At 47.2% G+C, this 26,906-nt stretch overlaps 1 protein-coding gene across 2 annotated transcripts in view; it reads left to right on the top strand.

The window, feature by feature from the left end:
- LOC144014752 (plexin-A1-like) overlaps window positions 1–26,906 on the top strand; it is a 261,366-nt gene that overhangs the window by 74,455 nt on the left and 160,005 nt on the right. For both annotated transcript variants that reach the window (XM_077514982.1, XM_077514981.1), the window contains exon 3: window positions 467–649. In XM_077514982.1, the coding sequence (XP_077371108.1) occupies window positions 467–649 (183 nt within the window). The remainder of the gene's footprint in view (window positions 1–466; window positions 650–26,906) is intronic.

Genomic DNA, 26,906 nt, shown 5'->3' with positions numbered 1-26,906 from the left:
TGCATGTAGTTGTGTTTATTGCTCAAACTCCAACAGCTACCTTTAATGTAACCATCCACTGTCGGCTAAAAAGGATAATCTGCTGTCAATATTAATAGTGTGATGAATTAATTAATTAAGTAATTAATTCTGTGGTAATACAATGATTAATGCGATATTTTTTTTTGATTAATTAATTAGTTAACACTTTAACTTTGACAGCACTAAAATAAACACAAATATCATTTTCTTAACATCTGTGCGAAGTCTAGATAAAAATTACGCTAATATCACCAATGACGCCTAGATTTCTCCTGACTAAATCTGCTATGTGTTGCCTTTGCTCCAGTTCCATAAAGTGCCACTAAGCGCCAGCGAGACTGAAAGGCTCCTGCATCTTTAACAATTAATGTCATTTTAACGAGACAAGGGAGTTAAAAGTGTTAATGGAGTCATTCATGGTTCTCTGTCTTTTTGTCCCACCTAGCCGTTGCGGATTGATGATAATTTCTGCGGCCTTGACTTCAACCAGCCTTTGGGGGACACCACCACCATCGAGGGTGTCCCGCTGTACGTGGATAATGACGATGGCGTGACCTCAGTGGCGGCCTACGACTACCGTGGACACACCGTGGCATTCATGGGCACTCGTGGTGGGCGTATGAAAAAGGTAGGCCCAGGATACAGTACATTTAATGAATGACTGGTGTGTGGTAAAGCATTGTTATGTATGAATGTCAATGGTACTGCAATGCAATCCACTTTATAATACTACTTTTACGTGCTATAAATGCACCTAATTTGTTATTAACAAGAGCAGTGGGTGGAAAAAGTGATATGAATGCAATTTAGTTTGAAGTTATTTTGTGAAATTGTGGCACTTGGTCCTGTTTGGTAGTCTAGTTGCAAGATTGTTATCATGAAGAGTTTTTTGAGCACCGCAGGTAAGTAGACCTATTTAATGCGTTTGTGCATGTGTGTGATTTGTCTTTCTGAACCGCTCATCAATCCCAAGCAAGCAATGACATGCCAGTATATTCAGCATGCACACAGCGTGGTGCCTCGAAGTTTGTGTGTGTGTTGCTCAAGTAGCTATGTTGAGTAGACGTCATGTTGTGAGTGCCAATCAGCTGTTTTTCATCCTACATCCAGCTGAGCTGCTGCTGTAATATCACCTTCCCTGGCAGGACTGATCTATTTTTGGTGTCACAATCTCTTGGAAAACATGTTGAATCAAACAGTCGTCTGAGACTTTAAATAATTGGAGTTTTCTTCTTGCAACATGTAGCTGCTACTATCTGTTAAAATATCTCGTTCTCGTGAGATTTGAGAAGGACGATATATATATATTTTTTAAGTGTAAATGTTGAGTGCTTTGTGGAGAGCTGGGCTGTTTTTGAGTATCATGCACATCCTCCTTTTGTTGCAATGCACTAGAAAAATTAATTGCTTGCATGTCATGTCACAACAAAGATGGGTGGTGTGCTGGGCTAAAAACTACATTTTGCCATGGTATGGTCCCCCTTCCTATGGGCTCACCACCTGTAGGAGGGGCCAAAGAGGTTGGGTGCATAGCGAGCTGGGTGGTGGTGGCCAAAGGCGGGAGCTTTGGCGGTCCGATCCCCGGCTACAGAAGCTAGCTCTTGGGACATGGAATGTCACCTCTTTGGCAGGGAAGGAGCCCGAGCTGGTGTGTGAGGCAGAGAAATTCCGACTAGATATAGTCGGACTCTGCTCCACACACGGCTTGGGCTCTGGTACCAATCCTCTCGAGAGGGGTTGGACTCTCTTCCACTCTGGAGTTGCCCACGGTGTGAGGCGCAGAGCAGGTGTGGGCATACTTATTGCCCCCCGGCTTGGCGCCTGTACGTTGGGGTTCATCCCGGTAGACGAGAGGGTAGCCTCCCTCCGCCTTCGGGTGTGGGGACGGGTCCTGACTGTTGTTTGTGCATATGCACCAAACATCAGTTCAGAGTACCCACCCTTTTTGGAGTCCTTGGAGGGTGTGCTGGAGAGCGCTCCCCCTGGGGATTCCCTCGTTCTGCTGGGGGACTTCAACGCTCACGTGGGCAATGACAGTGAGACCTGGAGGGGCGTGATTGGGAGGAACGGCCCCCCTGATCGGAACCCGAGCGGTGTTCTGTTATTGGACTTCTGTGCTCGTCACGGATTGTCCATAACGAACACCATGTTCAAACATAAGGGTGTCCATATGTGCACTTGGCACCAGGACACCCTAGGCCGCAGTTCGATGATCGACTTTGTAGTCGTGTCATCGGATTTGCGGCCGCATGTTTTGGACACTCGGGTGAAGAGAGGGGCGGAGCTGTCAACTGATCACTACCTGGTGGTGTGTTGGCTCCGATGGTGGGGGAAGATGCCGGTCCGACCTGGCAGACCCAAACGTATTGTGAGGGTTTGCTGGGAACGTCTGGCGGAATCCCCTGTCAGAAAGAGTTTCAACGTCCTCCTCCGGCAGAACTTCTCCCTTGTCTCGGGGGAGGCGGGGGACATTGAGTCCGAATGGGCTATGTTCCGCGCCTCCATTGTTGAGGCGGCCGATCGGAGCTGTGGTCGTAAGGTGGTCGGTGCCTGTCGCGGCGGCAATCCTCGAACCCGCTGGTGGACACCAGGGGTAAGGGATGCCGTCAAGCTGAAGAAGGAGTCCTATCGGGCCTTTTTGGCCTGTGGGACTCCGGAGGCAGCTGACGGGTACCGGCTGGCCAAGCGGAACGCGGCTTCGGCGGTTGCTGAGGCAAAAACTCGGACATGGGAGGAGTTCGGTGAGGCCATGGAAAACGACTTCCGCACGGCTTCGAGGAAATTCTGGTCCACCATCCGGCGTCTCAGGAGAGGAAAGCAGTGCACCATTAACACTGTGTATAGTGGCGATGGGGTGCTGCTGTCCACGACGTCGTGAATCGGTGGGGAGAATACTTCGAAGACCTCCTCAATTCCACCGACATGTCTTCCTTTGAGGAAGCAGAGTCTGGGGTCTCTGAGGTGGGCTCTCCTATCTCTGGGGTCGAAGTCACTGAGGTGGTTGGAAAGCTCCTCGGTGGCAGGGCCCCGGGGGTGGATGAGATCCGCCCGGAGTTCCTAAAGACTCTGGATGTTGTGGGGCTGTCATGGTTGACACACCTCTACAACATCGCGTGGACATCGGGGACAGTGCCTCTGGATTGGCAGACAGGGGTGGTGGTCCCCCTTTTTAAGAACGGTGTGTTCCAACTACAGAGGGATCACACTCCTCAGCCTCCCTGGCAAGGTCTATTCAGGGGTGCTGGAGAGGAGGGTCCGTCGGGAAGTCGAATCTCGGATTCAGGAGGAGCAGTGTGGTTTTCGTCCTGGCCGTGGAACAGTGGACCAGCTCTACACCCTCAGCAAGATCCTTGAGGGTGCGTAGGAGTTCGCCCAACCAGTCCACATGTGTTTTGTGGATTTGGAGAAGGCGTTCGACCGTGTCCCTCAGGGAGTCCTGTGGGGGGTGCTTCGGGAGTACGGGGTACCGGGCCCCCTGATACGGGCTGTTCGGTCCCTGTACGACCGTTGTCAGAGTTTGGTCCGCATTGCCGGCAGTAAGTCGGATTTGTTTCCAGTGAGGGTTGGACTCCGCCAAGGTTGCCCTTTGTCACCGATTCTGTTCATAACTTTTATGGACAGAATTTCTAGGCGCAGCCGAGGCGTTGAGGGGGTCCGGTTTGGTGGCCTCAGCATTGCATCTCTGCTCTTTGCAGATGATGTGGTGCTGTTGGCTTCATCCAGCCGTGATCTCCAACTCTCACTGGAGCGGTTCGCAGCCGAGTGTGAAGCGGTTGGGATGAAGATCAGCACCTCCAAATCCGAGACCATGGTCCTCAGTCGGAAAAGGGTGGCGTGTCCTCTTCGGGTCGGGGATGGGATCCTGCCAAGTATCTTGGGGTCTTGTTCACGAGTGAGGGTAGGATGGAGCGAGAGATTGACAGGCGGATCGGTGAAGTGGCTGGGGAGAGGGAAGTCTGGGTTTCCCTCCTAAAGCTGCTGCCCCCGCGACCCGACCTCGGATAAGCGGAAGAAGATGGATGGATGGATGGATGGATGGATGGATGGATGGATAAAGCATTTATGGGCGGCACGGTGGGGGCGTGGTTAGCACGTCCACCTCGCAGTTCTGAGGACTCAAGTTCGAGTCCAGGCTACGGCCTTCCTGGGTGGAGTTTGCATGTTCTCCCCGTGCCTGCGTGGGTCTTCTCCGGGTACTCCGGTCTTCTCCCACATTCCAAAGACATGCATGGCAGGTTAATTGGGTGCTCCGAATTGTCCCTAGGTGTGCTTGTGAGTGTGGATGGTTGTTCGTCTCTGTGCCCTGCGATTGGCTGGCAACCGGTCCAGTGTGTACCCCGCCTACTGCCCAAAGCCAGCTGAGATAGGCTCCAGCACCCCCGCGCGACCTTTGTGAGGAATAAGTGGTCAAAAAAATGGATGGATGGATGGATGGATAAATAAAGCGTTTTTTTTTGTTTGTTTTTTAACTCAGTTAACTCAGTGTGCAGCCAGACTTGGAAGAGTCAATGATGGGAAGATGAATAAACATGGACTGTAGGTAATTTTACTTTCTGATTTACTTGATTGGTGCTTGTTGGAGAATTCTAAAGTGATTTGCGCAATTTGCAGAGCCAAAATCAAATAGCCTATTAGCAGGGTTATGGAATCCAGGTCCAGAATGTAAAAATCCTGCCACAGAATAGCTGAAGCCACAGGTGCTTCTACTTAACTGGCAGGTAAACAAGCTCAAAGAAGCACCTGTGGCTCAAGTAAAACTGTGTCAGGGTTTGTTCTCTAAGGACCTGGATTCCCCAACCCTGCCTATTAGTTGTATGCCTTTGGCGTATCTTCTCAGAGCAAAATTGCCTGCTCGTTACCTCTACGGGGCCTCGCACACCAATGCTCATCAGCAGAACTACCGTAAACCTGCAAGCGAGAATTCTGAGAATTGGTTGAGTCCATTTTGACTTTACTGAAGTAGATATGTTACAAGCTTTGAAGGAAAAAGTAGAAGCAAAAATAGAACATTAATTACAGAAAAATGTGCAATTAATTAGTTAAAATATTTTAATCGTTTAATCGTTTGACAGCACTAATATATATGTATATATATGTACAGCTGTGATTGGCTGGCAACCAGTCCAGGGTGTACCCTGCCTACAGCCCAAAGCCAGCTGAGATAGGCTCCAGCACCCCCTGCGACCCTTGTGAGGAATAAGTGGTCAAGAAAATGGATGGATGGATGGATGGATGGATGGATGGATGGATGGATGGATGAATATATGTACTTGAAAGTTTAAATACCCGGCCGGGGTATGTAAACTTAGGAGCGAAAGACAAATACAGCATTCTGTTTGGCTCATAAATGAGCAAATCTAAAGCTGTCAGTGCCTCAGCAGACACAAAACTCATAAAATGTCACAGAAAATAATTTAGTGAAAATTAAGTAGACCAAAACGTGCCAATTTACCACTTGTTATAATATCTTGTTTTTATTCCTTAATCTGAGACACACATGAACATTTAGCCCACAGTGAACTACATCCTGACACACAGGCTATTTATCAGCTTTGCAAACACACACATGCACACGCACGAACATGTCTCACAGTGTTTCCTGTGTCTGGGTTTTGCCAAGTCGACTGAAACCTTGCCCACTAGTCCTTGTACTTGACCCCTTGGTATACGTCTACGTTTTCTTTGTGGATATATTGTGTGTGTGTGTGTGTCTTTGTGTAAATGTGTGCTTTTTTTTGTGTGCTGACAGATGATTTGTGTGTCTATGAAGAATGAGAAGGGCCAATAGATCTTGGATGATGTCCCATTCATTGGAATCCTATTTCCTCTCATATGGTGCATTTCTGTGCTTGGAGATAGAGGGATGCAGGATGTGGTTGCTGCCAATGTCTTCATGCACATCAATGCAGCTGGATGCACTCGCATGCTGTCATCTATAAGAGCACAGAGCTGGCGAGACTTGACACCAATTACAATAAATCAGCAGGGATTCAACCAATACAAGCTCACTAAGCTTAACGATAAATAAAGAAAATACCCCTTAGGCAGAAGAAATGAATAGCCTTGGCTTAAGTCTAAATAAATTGGAGCATTGCCATCAATAGTAGAACTAGGAAATAAAAGTAAAAGGCAATATGTGGGAGACCCGATGGGATCACAAAGAAAGTGAGAAACTGAGGCAGAAGCAGATGGAGGGCAATGGCTGAGTAGTGCATGCTTTAATTGCCATTCATCAGGGCTTAACCTGTGCTGCTTGGCTCGTGGAATGCAGAGTTGCAGTGTATTGATGTCGACGCATGCGCTAGGATTGCTAGTGTGAATTACAGTGTGTTGGACTCCATTTATTGATCAATCTGTGAATATATAATCACTTGAGTTAATCTTAAAAAAGACAGTCCCTTGGAGGCAGTAAATGTGTTTCTGAGTGAGGGTGTGTGTGTATGTGTGAAGAACCTTGCTGCATTACATCCTACAACTGGTCACATCACAATTACAAGATTGCACATACTGTATTCTACGTAATAAAATAAATAAATAAATAAATAAATAAATAAATATATATATATATATATATATATATATATATATATATATATATATATATATATATATATATATATATATATATATATATATATATATATATATATATTAGTGTTGTCAAAGTTAAAGCATTAACTCATTGATTAATCGCAAAAATATTATCACATTAATCACACTATTAATTTTAACGGCAGATGATCCTACAGCTTGACAGTGGTTACGTTCAAGGTAGCACAGGTTGTGTTGAGCAATAAACATAACTGCATGCATATAGCTAAAGCATTTAATAAATGTTTGCATATGACATTGAGTATTTGTTCATGTCAAAATTTTGGGGTGATTTTTTTCATTTTAAATTATGCAAGTAATTAACTGATGAGAAAAAAAGGAAGATAAGAGTGTAGTGGATCAAAAAATGTTCATCATAACATTAAATGTAGAAAGAATTAACATAACAGGTGCTCTTCATTTGTTTCCTTTCTAAATTTGTAACACAACATAACACATCACTTAGCATAGAGAGAAGATTTTGAGAGAGGAAAAAAAAAAAAAGTATAAAATTACGCTACTTGTTGACTTTTGAGCTGTTGGCCAGAAACATCCTCCCTCAGGGCTGGGGAATACCCTCAGATGTGAGTAAAACCCTGAAAATCCCATCATTCGCTTCATTTCATCTACTCTTTGGTCTACCTAGGAGAGCAGGACACTCATGGCACATCAGGCAAGATGAAACGGAACCCTCGACTACCTTAAGTATTTCCCAGATTAGAAATTATAAAAACACACACAAAAAAAGGCAAGTAAGAAAGAGTAAAATAGATGAGCGAGTGCAGTTAAGGTCTGTAATGGGTGAGGTGTGAATGGTTTCACACTATTTCATCATTTGCCTGCAGGCGGTTACCTACGTTTATTCATTCTATCTTGGAAAGTAGTCTGAGTGACAGGAAGGGCTAGCATATATTGACGTTGAGGTAACCATGGCAATCATCACTCCACTTCTGAGCGGCAGGGGCACTCTTTAGACATCGAGGGCATCAGAGGTGGATGTTCTCCAGTTAGGACTGTTGACATGTATATCCTTGTTAGACTGAGTCTAGATCAGGTTCAAACTTTACCAAAGATGCTCTACTCCTTTTATCATCTTGTTCCTTCTTGAAAGTGTAATGCCTTATTCATGATGTCAACCCATTTGCAATATACCTCTCAACCTCTCAAAGTGTCAGTTTCCCATTTGGAGTATCTCTCTTTCTAATCTCTTCTGATAGACTCTGAGCTAGTGGGCAATCTTAGCTATAAAACTGGCTGTCAGAATGATTAAGCCTAATCAGGGAACACGGGATGGGAGGTAATTTAGCATGGGAATGCTAATTAGCACTAGCATTTAGACTGGCAGATGATGATTGAAGCAGTGTAACGGCAGCTCAGTCTGCTTAAATGGCAAAAAAAAAAAAAACGCCAGCCGGGCAAAGATGATTGATCATTCCGAGCTGAAACTCTGCTGCTTTCCGTGTTGGTGTCTTGAGTGGAAGCGACCCATAGTGTCTCTTCTCACTGCAAACCTGTAATGAACAGATGTGCGCAACACCTGAGTGCACTAATTCTACCTTGATTCCAATAACTAGTTAGTGCGATAATATCCTATTACTTTCATATTTTCAGGATCCTTGTCTCTGCCATTTTCATCAGTATGCGTATGATCAGTAGGTATTCTCTCGAGGAGCTTCCCATAAAATGTTTTTTCATCACACTTTTTAAATACAAGAGCTCATACAACGGGAAATGAAGTCATATTTTTCTGGCATAAATATGCTTTAGCCCTGATACAGTGGTTCCAATTTCAAAAGCAGGAAACCTTTGCAACCTCTGGGACAGAGGCTGATTGGACACAGTCACTGTGCCACTGCGGTTGTGGGTTTAACTCCCAAGTGGGCTATCACTTCTTATGTATTACCCCCTGTGTCCTTGAACGAAGCATTATCTCAGATGTCCCAATAGAAGAATATGGAGCAGTGTTAATGGGGGGTACTGATGTGCATGGAGAAGTGGATAGATGTGTTAGAGAACTAATGAATCTTTGATAAGTTGGAAGGCATCCTAGTGTGTTAGGAGACAAAAGGAGTCGTCACAGTTTAGCCTATCCACTGTGAGATTCATGATATAAATTACATTTTTCGCAACCTTCTGTTTTCTGTTAAATCGCTACAGTATTTCTTACAGACATATCACACTTACAAGCTGGTTGGAAATAAATCAATACTGTACCCATATGTAGTGGATGAGTATGCATATGTGATTACTTTCAATTATTACTATTGATTTTCTTATTTATGAGGGGTGGCTTTGTTTTTATGTGTTTTAGATTTTGAATCAAGTATAAAAGCTCAACCAGGGACAAGGGGTGGAAATTAGCATTTGCTAAACAACAACATCAGCTGCAAGCTTTGCTTAGTATTAGGGCTGCAGAATATGTCGAAAAAAATATTGATATCACGATGGCCCTTGCAATATGCATATCACAAAGACATGCAATAAGTTTCATATGGAATTTGATGCCCCTCCGTGAGCCGGTACCTTAACGTGGCGGAGGGGTTAGCGTGTCCCAATGATCCGAGGATCTATGTTGTCTGGGGCTTTATGCCCCTGGTAGGGTCACCCATGGCAAACAGGTCCTAGGTGAGGGGCCAGACTAAGCACGGCTCAGAAGACCCCTTATGATGAATAACAATAATGGAAGCACGCTTACCCTGCCCGGACGCGGGTCACCGGGGCCCCCCTCTGGAGCCAGGCCTGGAGGCGGGGCTCGCTGGCGAGCGCCTGGTGGCCGGGCCTGCACCCATGGGGCCCGGCCGGGCACAGCCCGAAGAGGAAACGTGGGTCCCCCTTTTTAAGAAGGGGGACCGGAGGGTGTGCTCCAACTACAGAGGGATCACACTCCTCAGCTTCCCTGGTAAGGTCTATTCAGGGGTGCTGGAGAGGAGGGTCTGTCGGGAGGTCGAATCTCGGATTCAGGAGGAGCAGTGTGGTTTTCGTCCTGGCCGTGGAACAGTGGACCAGCTCTACACCCTCAGCAGGATCCTTGAGGGTGCGTGGGAGTTCGCTCAACCAGTCCACATGTGTTTTGTGGATTTGGAGAAGGCGTTCGACCGTGTCCCTCGGGGAGTCCTGTGGGGGGTGCTTTGGGAGTACGGGGTACCGGGCCTCCTGATATGGGCTGTTCGGTCCCTGTACAACCGTTGCCAGAGTTTGGTCCGCATTGCCGGCAGTAAGTCGGATTCGGTTCCGGTGAGGGTTGGACTCCGCCAAGGTTGCCCTTTGTCACCGATTCTGTTCATAACTTCTATGGACAGAATTTCTAGGCGCAGCCGAGGCGTTGAGGGGTTCCGGTTTGGTGGCCTCAGCATTGCATCTCTGCTCTTTGCAGATGATGTGGTGCTGTTGGCTTCATCAAGCCGGGGCCTCCAACTCTCACTGGAGCGGTTCGCAGCCGAGTGTGAAGCGGTTGGGATGAGGATCAGCACCTCCAAATCCGAGACCATGGTCCTCAGTCGGAAAAGGGTGGAGTGTCGTCTGCAGGTCGGGGATGGGATCCTGCCCCAAGTGGAGGAGTTCAAGTATCTTGGGGTCTTGTTCACGAGTGAGGGTAGGTTGGAGCGGGAGATCGACAGGCGGATCGGTGCAGCATCTGCAGTGATGCGGACTCTGTATCGGTCCGTCGTGGTAAAGAAAGAGCTGAGCCAAAAGGCAAAGCTCTCGATTTACCGGTCGATCTACGTTCCAACCCTCACCTATGGTCACGAGCTGTGGGTCGTGACCGAAAGAACGAGATCCCGGATACAAGCGGCCGAAATGAGTTTCCTCCGCAGGGTGTCCGGGCTCTCCCTTAGAGATAGGGTGAGAAGCTCAGTGATCCGGGAGGGACTCAGAGTCGAGCCGCTGCTCCTCCGCGTTGAGAGGAGCCAGCTGAGGTGGCTCGGGCATCTGGTTCGGATGCCTCCTGGATGCCTCCCTGGGGAGGTGTTCCGGGCATGTCCCACCGGTGGGAGGCCCCGGGGACGACCCAGGACACGCTGGAGAGACTATGTCTCTCGGCTGGCCTCGGAAAGCATTGGGATCCCACCGGAGGAGCTGGTTGAAGTGGCTGGGGATAGGGAAGTCTGGGTTTCCCTCCTGAAGCTGCTGCCCCCGCGACCCGACCCCGGATAAGCGGAAGAAGGGGGGGGGCGCTGTGGGGGCCTGCCGGGCCTCGTTCTGCGGCCTTGGGCTCGGGGGTGCGGGCCGGGGCGGGGGTGTTTTCCAGGCGTCTGGGTTGGCTTGCCGACCGGTGTCCGCCCGGGTGGCGTGGGGGTGGCGAGGGGGTGGCTTTGGTGCTGCCGCGGCTCGGGGGATTCCGGGGGGGGGGCGGTAGCTCGCTTTACTGGGCCGCGGTTGACGGCTCCTTTCTTTGTTGGCGGTCCTTATACATGCCAGATCCATCGCACCAGCATCTTCTGAAATTCAAACAGAATTCGCCTCTCCCTCCCACTGCTCGTTGAATCAGTGGGTGCTGGTGTCTGTGGATCTCACTTTGCTTTATCTATCCTTCCCTCCTTCCTCTCTTTAGTTTTTCCTCTGGTCACTTGAGATCTCCTCAATTTGTTGGAATTTAGAGGCTTCTGGGGTTGGCGTAAGACTCTGGTTTTGTAACCACGCAGGAGGTGTTTGGTTGGTGCTGTATTTCACTTTGATGGACTGGATGTACTGGTTTCTGTGGATCTCACTCTGCCTCATCGATCCTTCCCTCCTTCCTCTCTTTAGTTTTTCCTCTGGTCTCTTGAGATCTTGTGTCACGCCGCCACCAGAGTGGCGGGTCAAGCTTTTATTTGTCACAGTCAGGTTCCTGTTTTATTTTGAAATTACTAACTCTCATCTCATCCCAGGTCACTTACCCTTCCTGCAGCTCACTGATTACCGGTCCACGCCCATGATCACCACCACCTGTTCCCAATCAACCCGGACATAAAAGCCACCTGCATTCTCCCCTCCGTTGCCGAAGTGTCACATCTCAGTGCATGGAAGCGTCCTCACAGTCCTTGTTTCACAGTCCTTGTTCGATGTCTTGCCTTGCCTTGTCTTGCGCCCTTAGTTTGCCCCTTGTTTTCCTCCCTAGCGGAGCGCCTTTAGTTGTCCCTGTTTTTGAGTGCCCTTGTTTATTCTCCAGTTTGGAGCTCCTTTTGTTCTGCCTTTTTTCCCTCCTTGAGAGGTGTTTTTTGGTTCGTTGGATTAAAGCTGCAGCCTTGTTGGCCAACTTACACTCTGCGTCTGAGTCCTACCTCCTCGCATCGTGTCAGTACACTTCGGCCAGCATGGACCCAGCGGAGAAGTTGAAGGCTGCACTTCGACGACAGGCCGTCCGCCTGTCGCACACGGAGGAGGCCCAGCAGGCTATGGTCACCCGGATGGGAGAGCTCGCTGGACAGGTGCAGGAGTTAGTGAGCTACCTGCAACACTCCAAGCCGATCGTCACGAAACCAGAGACCGCAGAACCACCGATCCCGACTCCAGCCTTGGCCGGGGCTGGAATGAGACTGGCTCTCCCGGAGCGATACTCGGGAGACCAAGGACAATGTCAGGCATTCCTGACCGAATGCGACTTACACTTTGAACTCTCGCCACAGGCTTTCCCCACCGACCGTTCCCGAGTGGCCTTCATGATTTCCCACCTGACGGGACGAGCCAGAGACTGGGCCACCGCGGAATGGGCACGGCACTCCCCGACTTGCTCAACTGCAGCCGGGTTTAGCAGGGCACTTCGTCTTGTTTTCGATCCCACCAACATGGATCGGGAAAGGACTCGAGAGCTAAGCAACCTCACACAAGGCCGAGAATCGGTTAATGACTATGCGATCCGATTCCGAACTCTAGCGGCCAAGAGTGGCTGGAATGAGACAGCTCTCGTTGATCATTTTTTGAAGGGGCTCTCCGTCGCTATGCAAGAACTCCTACTACCCGTGGACTTACCTAGCGACTTGGACTCATTGATCGCGCTGGCCATCCGCACCGATCACCGGAGGCGAGATCTCATGTATACCAGCGGACACCATCGAAGGACCGGCTCAGGATTCTTTCGGCACCCCACAGCAAGGGAATCACCACAAGGGGCACTTCCCCAGTCATCCACCGCGGGGAGGCCCAGCGAGAGTGGCGAGGAGCCAATGCAGCTTGACCGCGCCCGACTGACTCACCAGGAACGCCAGCGACGTCGTCAAGAGGGGCGATGCTACTATTGTGGAGAAAAAGGACATTTGGTGGTAGCTTGTCCTACCAAGCGAGGTCCTCCGGTGGGTTCTGAGACTCGGAAACAGGTCAAGAACCGAAAACTCACGCACATCACGATTTCCTGCAATGACATTTCCACAGACTTGCTAGCTCTCATTGACTCTGGAGCAGACGAGAGCCTCATGGATTGGGGTCTGGTGGAAAAATTGCAGGCAGGCACGGAGCCACTTTCCACCCATATGAGGGCCAGGGCGCTCAATGGGAAAGACTTATTTCTCATCACGCATGTCACAGAGCCACTCGAGATTCACATTGGGCAGCACAGAGAACTCCTTCGTTTTCATGTCTTCCGCTCCCCATCACACACACTGGTCCTGGGACACCCCTGGTTGCAGTTGCACAACCCCCGCATCGACTGGCGATCGGGGCAAGTCCTGGACTGGGGAAAGGACTGTGAACATCATGGGTTGGAGCGGCCAGCGGCAGAGGCACCTCCCGCTGCCGTCCGACAGGTGACTCTTGTGAATGACCAGGAATACCCGGACCTGAACACCGTTCCCACCTGCTATCATCCTCTCAGGGAGGTGTTCAGCAAAACCAAGGCCATGTCACTTCCTCCACATCGATCCTATGACTGTGCAATTGAGCTGATTCCTGGGTCTTCCATTCCCAAAGGGAGATTGTACTCGGTTTCGGGCCCCGAACGCAAGGCCTTGAACGAGTACATCGACACGTCTTTGAAAGCAGGACTTATCCGGCCATCGTCATCGCCAGCTGGAGCTGGTTTTTTCTTTGTGGGCAAGAAGGATGGCTCATTACGCCCTTGTATTGACTACAGCCCCCTGAATGAAATCACAGTCAAGAACCGTTATCCTCTGCCTCTGATGTCCTCAGTGTTTGACCAGCTCCAGCAAGCCAAGGTGTTCACCAAGTTAGATCTTCGCAACGCCTATCATCTCGTCCGTATTCGTGCAGGGGATGAGTGGAAGACCGGTTTCAATACTCCCCGAGGCCACTACGAATACTTAGTCATGCCCTTTGGACTCACGAATGCGCCAGCAGTTTTCCAGGCCATGATTAATGACGTGCTCAAGGACTTCATCGATCAGTTCGTATATGTTTATCTGGACGACATATTAATCTACTCACCGGACTTGAAAACCCACCAGCACCATGTCACCCAAGTCTTGAAACGCCTGCTGGATCACCAACTCTACGTAAAGGCTGAGAAGAGCCTTTTCCACACAGACACCATCTCATTTCTAGGATTCGTTGTATCCCCGGGCAAGGTCGAGATGGAGTCAGAGAAGGTCAGCGCAGTCAGGGACTGGCCCACACCTGAATCCAGGAAAAAGGTGCAACAATTCCTGGGATTCGCCAACTTTTACAGACGCTTCATCCGCAACTTCAGCACCATCGCAGCTCCACTCCATGCCTTGACCTCCCCACAGCAACGCTTCACCTGGACCCCGGAAGCCAACACTGCATTCAATGAACTCAAGAAACGATTCACAGAGGCCCCGATACTCAGAGTTCCTGATCCTACCCGCCAGTTCGTGGTCGAGGTAGATGCCTCCAATCTGGGTATCGGGGCCGTCCTATCCCAAAGGAGCCAGGAAGATGGGAAGGTGCACCCCTGTGCATTTTTGTCCCGAAAGCTCTCCAAGGCTGAGCGCAATTACAGCGTGGGAGACCGAGAATTGCTGGCTGTCAAAGTCGCCTTGGAAGAGTGGAGGCACTGGCTGGAGGGCGCAGAACACCCCTTCATCATCTGGACAGACCACCGCAACCTGGAATACCTACGTCACGCCAAAAGACTGAACCCACGACAGGCCAGGTGGTCATTGTTTTTTAACAGATTCTCGTTTTCTCTAACTTACAGACCCGGAAGCAAGAATGTCAAAGCAGATGCTCTTTCACGAATTCATGACCCTGAAACCACAGCAATCGAACCAGAACCCATCCTGCCTAAAGACTGCATAATAGGAACCATGTCATGGCAAATAGAAGAGGAGGTCAAGGAGGCACTCCAGGACACAGTCACGCCGAAGGAGTGTCCACCACGGCGGCTTTTCGTTCCGGAGACCCTAAGAGCACAGGTGATCGACTGGGCGCACACCTCACGTCTGTCTTGTCACCCAGGTACTCGCAGGACCCTGTTCGCTGTCGCCCGGAGGTTCTGGTGGCCTTCTATGGAAACCTCGGTGCAGGAATACATCAAGGCTTGCCCAGTTTGTGCCAGGAATAAAGTATCGACTCAACCAAGGATGGGTCTCCTCCAGCCACTGCCGATTCCCTCAAGACCCTGGGCGGAGATTTCTATGGACTTTGTTACTGGACTTCCCACTTCACATGGTAAAACCACAATACTCACAGTTGTCGACCGCTTTTCAAAGATGGCCCGCTTTATCCCATTACCCAAGCTTCCCTCAGCCAAGAGAACCGCCGAAGTCATGATCGACCAAGTGTTCAGGGTTCATGGATTCCCGCGGCACATAGTGTCGGACCGCGGTCCCCAGTTTGTTTCTCGTTTTTGGAGGGAGTTCTGCAGAGCCATAGGGGCAAAGGCGAACCTAACCTCAGGTTACCACCCGGAGGCCAATGGACAAGCTGAGAGGCTCAACCAACAGCTGGAAACCGGTCTCCGATGCCTCGTCTCCCAAAACCCTTCCTCTTGGAGCAAGAACCTGGTATGGGTCGAACTAGCTCATAACTCCTTACCCACCTCTGCCACAGGAATCACGCCGTTTAAATGTGTTCACGGATACGATCCACCGTACTTCGCGGACCTGGAGGAGGAAGCCTCAGTCCCCTCGGTTCTCGCCATGGTCCGCAGATGTCGCCGAATCTGGTCAGCAGCTCGACTGGCACTACAGCGTCAAGGCGACAGGGTGAAAAGAGCTGCTGACCGGAAGAGGAAGGCCGCACCCCAATACCAGCCAGGCCAAAAGGTATGGCTTTCCACGAAACACCTTCATCTCAAAGTACCATGTCCAAAGTTGGCCCCTAGATTCGTGGGGCCATTTCCGATTGCCAAGACTATAGGCCCTGCCGCCGTGCGCCTTCGCCTACCTCGATCCCTCCGCACCCACCCCACCTTCCACGTGAGCCAGGTCAAGCCAGTCCAGGACAGTTCCCTGGTCCCGCCCGAGCCCGCGCCGCCCCCTCCGGAGATGGTGGAGGGGGGCCCGGTCTATAAAGTGAGAAAGTTGTTGGACGTCAGAAAGCGGGGCCGGGGACACCAATACCTGGTGGATTGGGAGGGTTACGGGCCAGAAGAGAGGCAGTGGGTGCCTGCCCGGTTCATCGTGGACCCCTCCCTCATCGACGAATTCTATGATGAACACCCCGAGATTCCTGGGCCGTCGAGAGCCGGCCGTTGAGGGGGGGGTACTGTCACGCCGCCACCAGAGTGGCGGGTCAAGCTTTTATTTGTCACAGTCAGGTTCCTGTTTTATTTTGAAATTACTAACTCTCATCTCATCCCAGGTCACTTACCCTTCCTGCAGCTCACTGATTACCGGTCCACGCCCATGATCACCACCACCTGTTCCCAATCAACCCGGACATAAAAGCCACCTGCATTCTCCCCTCCGTTGCCGAAGTGTCACATCTCAGTGCATGGAAGCGTCCTCACAGTCCTTGTTTCACAGTCCTTGTTCGATGTCTTGCCTTGCCTTGTCTTGCGCCCTTAGTTTGCCCCTTGTTTTCCTCCCTAGCGGAGCGCCTTTAGTTGTCCCTGTTTTTGAGTGCCCTTGTTTATTCTCCAGTTTGGAGCTCCTTTTGTTCTGCCTTTTTTCCCTCCTTGAGAGGTGTTTTTTGGTTCGTTGGATTAAAGCTGCAGCCTTGTTGGCCAACTTACACTCTGCGTCTGAGTCCTACCTCCTCGCATCGTGTCATCTTGTTAATTTGTTGGAATTTAGAGGCTTCTGGGGTTGGCGTAAGACTTTGATTTGTAACCATGGGGAAGGCAGGAAGTGTTTGGTCGGTGCTGGATTTTACTTTGATTTTCTTTTCTTTTTATCTCTTCTGACCTTTTCTCTGGTCTCCTGACCGTTTGAACCTCACGACTCTGGCGAGACTCTGAAGTATCTGGTTGTGGTGAAGGGTAATGGGATTTTTATGAGGTTTTAGGGAAATTAATGAGTATAAATTTACACGTATTTGCACGCACACGCACGCAAACGCACGCACACAAACGCACGCACGCAAACGCACGCACACAAACGCACGCACACAAACGCACACATACACGTAAAAAAAAAAGAAAAAAAAAAGAAGAAGAAGCAAATAGCGGAAATATTGTCACCGGCGCAAGGACAAAAATGCAGGGAATGGGTGAGTAATATTTTAGCGCGAGGGCAGTCTGCAGCGTCTTCACATCGCATTTCTCCGATAAACAGGCAACATTACAGCTAACATTCATTTATACACTCGGCTGCAGAACGAGGAGTGATTTTTACAATGAGGGCGGCATGGTGGTTGACTGATTAGCACTCCCGCCTCCCAGTGCTGAGGGCGTGAGTTCGAGTCCAGGCTTCGACCTTCCGGGGTGGAGTTTGGATGTTCTCCCTGTACCTGCGTGGATTTTCTCTGGGTGCTCCGGTCTCCTCCCACATTCCAAAGACATGCATGGCAGGTTAATTGGGCGCTCCTAATTGTCCCTAGGTGATGGTTGTTCATCTCTGTGTGCTCTATGATTGGCTAGCAACCAGTTCAGTGTGTACCTTGCCTATTGCCTGAAGCCAGCTGTGATAGGCTCCAGCACCACTGTTACCCTTTTGAGGAATAAGCGGTTAAGAGAATGGATGGATGGATTTTACAACAACATACTGTATTATTCAGTTAGAGGAATTTACTAGCAAATTTAGTTGTAATTGTCATTTATTTAAAATAAATACTTGTAAAAATACAGTAATATATTGTAATATATTTTCACATCAATTAAATGAGTTTTCACAAGAATTAGCAGGCAGCTTTTTTTTTTGCCAGTTATTTCTTTTAAATTCTACAGTCATTTTGTTGCAGTGTGCATTTCTGAGAGAAAATTTGCAAGGTGTGTGATAGAATATTTGTCTTTCTATAACCCTTCATTTCTTGTTAAGTAACTCAAATCAACTTCACCATCATAACTGCAACTAAAAATAACTATTTGAGAACATGAGACAAAACATAAGCTGTGCAGGAACAAAACAATATGCTGAGTAAACGCCCAGTCATTATGAAGAGCTTATTACTGGTTAGTTGGTTTTACTATGCAATTACATTATTCAGGTATTTTTCTACTCAAGGGAACACACAAAGCGAAGCCATGCAGCTCATTGTATTATTAATACTGTAGAAGCGATTAAATGCATGTGTAAAAATTCCAGATTTGTATTTATGCTGATGCTTTCTCTTCTATAACTCACAAGACGAAATGGGCACATTGGGAGTGAAGGTGCAACAAATTGGAATATCTAAAACGGCCTAAGAGACAAGATTAGTTTTGACAAAAAAAAAAGAAAACATGACAGTAGCATAACTTTAACTATGTCACTATAAAAAACGACCAAGAGAGCCTTGTTCCTGGGTCATGTGCGGACACACAACAGACAAACATCTGCAGACATTCAACAACATCCAGCAGATTAGTCAGACTACTGTTGCGCTGACGACCAGAGTCAGGTGTGATGGGCTTGATCCAAACTGGCTGTACCACCTCACATCACAATGTTTGTCTGTGTATACACAATTTGATGGGTGGATGTGAGACACATGGAGGACAAGTACAATCCGAGATGTGTGTGTACAGTACAGTACTTAACAACTCATTCACTGCCTTTGACAAGTATACTTGTCAATTGTATTTTTTAGAGCGGTGCTAAATGGGGGCGAATCTGAGCAAGCTCCACTGTAAATATCAAACTTGGAAACAACTTTACTGATGCCCAACCACCGGTAGATGACATCATTGCCCCATTTTATAGGAAATAAACACAGTTTCAGAGTCCATGGGAGAAATGGCTGTATTTTGGCAAACCTACATTTTTCTGCTGTCAATTATAAAAGAACGGGACGGGACAAAAAGTAGGGAGTCTATTCTGTTATTTGGTAGATTCGGTTTATATATAATTATTGAATGTAATATCACGTGTGACACGACGTGAGGAGGTAGGACTCAGACGCAGATGTAAAGTTGGCCAACAAGGCTGCAGCTTTAATAACACGAAAACCAAAACGCCTCTTAAAGAGGGAAAAAAGGCTGAACAAAAAGAGCTCCACACGGGAGATACAAAAAAGGGCACTCAAAAACAGGGACAACAAAAGGCGCTCCACAAGGGAGGAAAACCAGGGCAAACTAAAGGCGCAAGACAAGGCAAGGCTAGACATCAAACAAGGACTGTGGTACGAGGACTGAGAGGACGCTTCCATGCACTGAGATATGTGACACTTCGGCAACGAGGAGAGAATTCAGGTGGCTTTTATGTCCGGGTTGATTGGGAACAGGTGGTAGTGATCATGGGCGTGGACCGGTAATCAGTGAGGCTGCAGGAAGGGTAAGTGACCTGGGGTGAGATGAGAGTTAGTACTTTCAAAATAAACCGGGAACCTGACTGTGAAAATAAGAGCATGAACCGCCACTCTGGTGGCGGCGTGACAACGTGAGTATTGGAAATGTAAAAATTTCTATAATGACTGGCAGTGAATGAGTTAAGGGTCTCGGGCGTTTGAACCTCTAAAAACAATCCTTTTCTTCGGCTTTTTATTGAACTCAACTGTTAATTTATTATTTGGCATGTTGCTGTGGATGCATTATCATTATTTTTTTTATAATCCAACTTCATTGTGCTCCATTAATGCTGTGTCATTTGTTGGTGAGGTCTTACTAAATCAGTTTGAACTTCACCAAAAAAAAAACCAATAATGACTGTTTTGACTGTAATAATTTTCTGGTGTTTCAATCATTTCTTTTACATTTGAATTATGTAAATGAGTGCCCTATTAGGGGTTAAATACTTACCATGATGCCTGCTGCAAATCAAATTTTAATTGGGGATCATAAATGAGCTTGAAAAAGTCTTATGGAATATAGTTTAGTCAGACATTGTACAATGCACTCTTGTACAGCATGTCTTCCATCAAATGTACTAAAACATCATGACCATGCCAGAAAAATTAGATATCATGTAACCTGTATGTTGTCAAAATGAAAAACGTTAAAAGCATTTGTAATTCAAGGAGTAGGGGACAGTTCAAGTGAATAAAGTCAAGCATCTAGGAAAACTACTAATTACAGTGCATTATGTTTGAATGAAATCTCATTGAACCATTGAGAACAGATGCGGCAGCAATACTGTGTGTGTTCTTAAAACCCAAACAGCTGTGCCCTCTTCATGCAGAGTGGGAGCTGTCCACCTGATGCTAAGACTGCACAGACACACATTTACAAATAAACATGGTGCCAATGTAGGTTTTGGTGTGTGATTGCTTCAGAGGGAAAAAGAAAGGGGCAGCTGCAGTGGAAAGCCTTCCTCAACTGTTCCTCTCGACCGCCCCATCTGTCTACCCATTTATTCCTGCGCATACACATGCTCCGTCTGTTAACTTTCAGACACACATACAGTCTTTTATGACAAATGTGTGGTGTCATTGATTTCTCGTCTGAGGAAAACTTTTTGTAATAATAATAATAATAATAATAATAATAATAATAATAACAATAACAATAACAATAATAATAATAATAATAATAATAATAATAGTAATAATAATAATAATATAGCCAGGTAAACTACTTTAAGTTTTTCAGGCAGTTACAATCAATGGATTCTATAACTACATTTGTATTGTGTTATTAACAAAAAGACACCCTGGTATTAAAGACGGTTCAATCAGTTCTAAAAAACTATAAACAAACGTTGAGAGTCAGACAGTCAGTGCAATGCCCTTGATTATCCATCCATCCATCCATCCATCCATCCATCCATCCATCCATCCATCCATCCATCCACCTTCTACCGCTTATCCATTTAAGGACTCAACTGAGTCGATAAAGAATAGATCCCAAAAGTGCAGGCTCAGAGGAGGAAAACAATCTCGATTTATTCCTTCTGAAAAACCGATTGCACAAAGCTTGCGCGCAGGCAAGACAACGAAATTTACAGAGGTGTCCCTGCACACAGGCAAGGGACACGGAAGTAACAGAAAGCACTTGCAAAAGGCAAGGACGAATTGGAAAACACAAAACACTTGCAAAAGGCAAGGAACGCGAATGTAACAAAAAACGCTTGCAACAGCAAGGAGAACTGACATAACCAAAAACGCTTGCAAACGGCAAGGAGAACTAACGTAACCAAAACGCTTGCAAAAATGCAAGGACTAGAAAAAACACGAAACACTTGCGACCGGCAAGGACGACACGAAATGCACACGGGATCAATTAACACGGAAATATCAACAAAAGGCGACGCGGAAACACACACGTGAATAAAACTTAACTAAAGACGACGGCAGATTCAAAAAACTTTACCAACAGGAAAACGCGGAGAACACTTGGACACAATGGTGAGCAAATAATAATCCGGCAGCTGGCTGTTGCTTGTCGGAGTCCTCTTATAGTCCTGATTGCCAACTCGATGCAGGTGCGGAGCTGGGGAACGCCCCCCTTGTCATTGACACTGAAAACACACACAAGAGCACAACAGGGCTGAGAACCGAACCATGACAATCCAAGGTTGTGTCGTGGGGGCAGCAGCTTTAGGAGGGAATCCCAGACTTCCCTCTCCCCAGCCACTTAAACTAGCTCCACCGGCGGGATCCCAATGCTTTCCGAGGCCAGCCGAGAGACATAGTCTCTCCAGCGTGTCCTGGGTCGTCCCCGGGGCCTCCCGCCGGCGGGACATGCCCGGATCACCTCTCCAGGGAGGCGTCCAGGAGGCATCCGAACCAGATGCCCGAGCCACCTCAGCTGGCTCCTCTCAACGCGGAGGAGCAGCGCCGTGATTCTGAGTCCCACCCGGATGACCGAGCTTCTCACCCTATCTCTAAGGGAGATCCCAGACACCCTGCGGAGGAAACTCATTTCAGCCACTAGTATGAATGAATCCAACTTACTGCCGGCGATGCGGACCAAACTCTGACACCGACAGAGTACAGGGACCGAACAGCCCGTATCAGGGGGCTCAGTACCCCGTACTCCCGAAGCACCCTCTACAGGACCCCACAAAGGACACGGTCGAATGCCTTCTCCAAATCCACAAAACACATGTAGACTGGTTGGGCGAACTCCCATGGACCCTCGAGGACCCTGCCGAGGGTGTAGAGCTGGTCCACTGTTCCACGGCCAGGACGAAAGCCTCACTGTTCATCCTGAATCCGTGGTTTGAGTTCCTGTCAGACCCTCTTCTCCAACACCCCTGAATAGACCTTACCAGGGAGGCTGAGGAGTATGTTCCCTTTATAATTGGAACACACCCTCCAGTCCCCCTTCTTAACTCATTCACTGCCATTGATGTGTATATCCGTCAATGGCAGTGAATGAGTTAAGTCAATTCCGTTCCCATTGATTCTCATTTCAGCCACTAGTATCCTGGAACTTGTTCTTTCGGTCACGACCCACAGCTCGTGACCATAGGTGAGGGTCGGAACGTAGATCGACCGGTAAATCGAGAGCTTCGCCTTTCGGCTCAGATCTTTCTTCACCACAACGGACCGATACAGAGTTCGCATCACTGCAGACGCTGCACCAATCCGGCTGTCGATCTCCCGCTCCTTCCTGCCCTCACTCGTGAACACGACACCAAGATACTTGAACTCCTTCACTCGGCACAGGATCTCATCCCCAACCCACAGAGGGCACGTCACTCCTTTCCGACTGAGGACCATGGTCTCGAATTTGGAGGTGCTGATCCTCATTCCAACCGCTTCACACTTGGCTGTGAACCGCTCCAGTGAGAGTTGGAGATCCTGGCTTGATGAAGCCAACAGCACCACATCATCAAAAAGCAGAGATGCAATACTGAGGCCACCAAACCGGACCCCATCAACGCCTCGGCTACGCCTAGAAATTCTGTCCATTAAAGTTATGAACAGAATCGGTGACAAACGGCAATCTTGGTGGAAATGAATCCAACTTACTGCCGGCGATGCGGACCAAACTCTGACACCGACAGAGTACAGGGACCGAACAGCCCGTATCAGGGGGCTCAGTACCCCGTACTCCCGAAGCACCCTCTACAGGACCCCACAAAGGACACGGTCGAATGCCTTCTCCAAATCCACAAAACACATGTAGACTGGTTGGGCGAACTCCCATGGACCCTCGAGGACCCTGCCGAGGGTGTAGAGCTGGTCCACTGTTCCACGGCCAGGACGAAAGCCTCACTGTTCATCCTGAATCCGTGGTTTGAGTTCCTGTCAGACCCTCTTCTCCAACACCCCTGAATAGACCTTACCAGGGAGGCTGAGGAGTATGTTCCCTTTATAGTTGGAACACACCCTCCAGTCCCCCTTCTTAACTCATTCACTGCCATTGATGTGTATATCCGTCAATGGCAGTGAATGAGTTAAGTCAATTCCGTTCCCATTGATGTGTATATCCGTCAATGGCAGTGAATGAGTTAAAAAGGGGGACCACCACCTTGGTCTGCCAATCTAGAGGTACTGTCCACAATGTTCACGTGATATTGTAGAAGTGTGCCAACCACGACAGCCCCACAACATTCAGAGCCTTTAGGAACTCCGGGCGGATCTCATCCACCCCCACCCTGGCCCTGCCGCCAAGGAGCCCTTGATTATGTTTACATTATTGATTGGTTGCTCTCCAGAAGAGCTATACTTTGGACACTTGTGAGAACTGTGATTGCACCACAGAACATCAAATGTCTTGAGTGGCCTCTGCAATCAAAGAGAACAGCTCTTAGCGCCATGTACTCTACACACTTCCAGTTTCACACACAATTACTTCTTGGCATATAACTGTGGTCTTTAATGCATTTAAAAACACTGCATGACAATGACCCATCTTAACTGACGTAAATTTGGGTGATGAGATATGAGAGGAGAAGTAAATACAAGATGAGGTGGTGATGTCCAGCATTTTGACATTCAGTAGCACATTAAAGATTGTGTACTAACCCTACCGATAGTTATCCTTTTATTTGTTTCGATTTGGAAATGTTTTTTTTGTTGTTGTTTTTTTTTTCAAAATAGAAGTAAAAAAGAAATCTGTTCAAGGATTAAACGTTCTCTCCACAAAATCTTTCCATTTTCAATTAATCAATTAAATGCTCAATTTCAGTTTGATTGTCCAGTTCCTTTTCAACCTAATTGCAAACCTCCTCTGTGTAACGCTGTAGGTTAAGTGTTGTAACTTTAATAGGAAGTTTCAATTTCAAGGCATTTTAATATTCATATCAATAATATGAGTGGAACAAGAGGTTAACCATGGTAAATGGATTGGTCTAAATTGGTAAAAGGGAGTCTAGTACGCAGAGACATTTCACACTTATTTTTTTAATTTTTTAATTTATTTTTTATTTTTTTAGCAAATTTTAATGTCACAACCAGTGTTAATAGACGAGTGTAAAGCAGTTATACTGTACACTCTAGATTAGGGGTCACCAAACCTTTAGGAAAAGAGAGCTACTTCTTAGGTACTGAATAATGCAAAGAGCTACCAGTTTGATACACACTTCTGAAAAACACATTTGCCAAGATTACCTATAATATATGTTATTGTTAATTCAGGATATTTATCTCTGTGAAACCTGGTCATATTAATGATTTCTCATAAAATAATAATCATTTAAAAAGGAAGGAAGCAGATAAATATTGATATTCTACATTTTATTTGTAATCATGTCTGTAAGTGTTTACATTTTTAAATGAACACGTTTACAACATTCCGAGTACTGTAAATCACTATGACCCATCAATGGTTAGCTGTTTTTAGAACAGGGCAAAACATATTGATGTGGTTTTCTTCTTGGACACCATGTTGGTGACCCCTGCTCCACATTGTATGGTACCCTTACGGTAAATATTCTTTTATTTTTCTTTTATTCTCTTTCCCTCTATTTACTTCTCCCCCCTCTCCAATATTCTCATCCTCTCTCTTATCTTCCTTTCTCTTGCCTTCTCTGACTTACAGTCCATCAGTCTTTGCCTCTCCGGGCTGGAACTGTCACATCGCCCCTGATATTAGGTGCTCCACATCTCTTGTGTTATGTTTACTTACTCCTTTGATATCTTGTCTCTTTTAAACTATTCAACTCATTCTTTCCTCCGGGTCTGCTTTCCCCCTCCCCGACTTTAACTGATTGGTGACACAAGAAAAATCCTGATTATAGTTTGAGAAATTGCTTGGCTGCATGCCTGGCGGGCAGCTATCACAGCAAGTCTACCTTTTTGAAAGTGATTTTTTTTCCACTGCTACCCAGGGTGGTTTAAAAAAAAAAAAAAGAACAATATACATAGATAAACATACATTAAGACAGACAGATAGGAGAGTCAAGAGACTGGCAAACTTCAGAGAAAATATATGCAGATTGATAGTGTTACATTGGATGGGGCCAGGATCTCTAATGGAGCTGGAGCGTCTGCTGTATGTGAAAGTCTTAACTCACCAAGCCTTATATCAAAGTTTCACATAAAGACGTTTTCGTTCTCAGGTCTGCGCACACATGAGCTGTCCATCTGTGCAGTGTTTAAAACATTAAGCCCAAAGGCATGTCTATGTGTGGCTCCCAATTGGCAGGCTGCCTGATCTTTACAATTACATCCAGGGACAATAGAAGATGCTGAGGAGAAATGGGGAGACAAAAGGAAGAGTTGAATAAGTTGCAGAAGCTAATGTGATGGGACACGGTGTAGAGAAAGAAAGGGTGAAGGTGGGTCGAGTGTGGATGTGTTCGAGATGGGGGAGAAAGTGAATAAGATGGTGATGTAGGGAAATTACCGGTAGACAGGAACTAAAATAGTCTCACTTGCATTTCTGACCAAAATCCAAAGCTTTGCAGGATGGTCATTTAAGTGGGTTTTTATGCAAACACATTTGAGACATGACTTAGCCCAACCAATCAGTGAGAGACAAACACTACCACTATATGGGAAGTTTCTAATGAAATATATTGATCTTCAGTTAATTACCAATACGGCGCAAATCTTACTGCCTCTTGATGACGTGCTCCTGATCACTTTCCCAGGTACGCAGTGGTTATTCCGCTCTCACAGTTAACATGATCTTAATGGCAAGAAACTAAATGGCTAATTGCACTGCAGAGGACAGGTGGGCTGACTTCCAATGAGGCCAGCAGGCAATAGCTAATATAAGAGCATTGCAAACAGAACACCAATATTTAAAGACTGGAAAGATGACTTAATAAGATTAGATTAGATTAGAAACATTACAAACACAATTACCTTTCATGCAAATTTCACCAGCAGTCCATCTCCATTATTCTTCCTTTTATATGTTCATGTATGATATAGGAATGTTCTTTTGCAATATCTAGTTTATTTTACAACATAATATATTATATGATATGTTTCCCCTTGTTATCAACCTAGTTAATCTCTCTGTTGAGAGATTTTAAGTGGTATCCTGTTAGACCTATTTTGTAATCTGCACAAAAAGGTCATACCACTTCTGGCCTGTTGGTTGCAGTTTATCACCAAATAATATGTTCAAGCTTCGCTGCACACTTAAACACTCTCGTCTGCAAGTTTTACTGTGACGTTGCATTAAATTATATAAACTGTGCAATGACTCCTTTTTGCTGAATTGTAACATAAGCGAAAGAGTTTGAGTAGCGTGAACAGATTGATGGATGTGACTGAGGGGGTGGGGATTAGAAATGTGAGGGCTCTCCACACCCCCCTGCTTCGGCCCAAACAGCCTGTGCATGGCCGCCAAGAGTCTCGCGTTCTCTCCTTTTCTATCTCCTCCCTTCTCTTTCTTTGTCCTACTCTGCCAGACAGATGACAGAATGTGGAGAGAGGGATTACGGAGGAGAGTGAGAGACAGAAGGACAACAGATTCTTGGACAGCATGCATCCGTGCTCGTGCCTACGAGCTGGTGCACTTTAGAACCAAAACTCCGTGG

Source organism: Festucalex cinctus, chromosome 2, assembly GCF_051991245.1.
Source record: "Festucalex cinctus isolate MCC-2025b chromosome 2, RoL_Fcin_1.0, whole genome shotgun sequence".
In the NCBI taxonomy this organism is placed as follows: Eukaryota; Metazoa; Chordata; class Actinopteri; order Syngnathiformes; family Syngnathidae; genus Festucalex; species Festucalex cinctus.
This window is presented reverse-complemented; position numbering and strand designations above follow the sequence as displayed.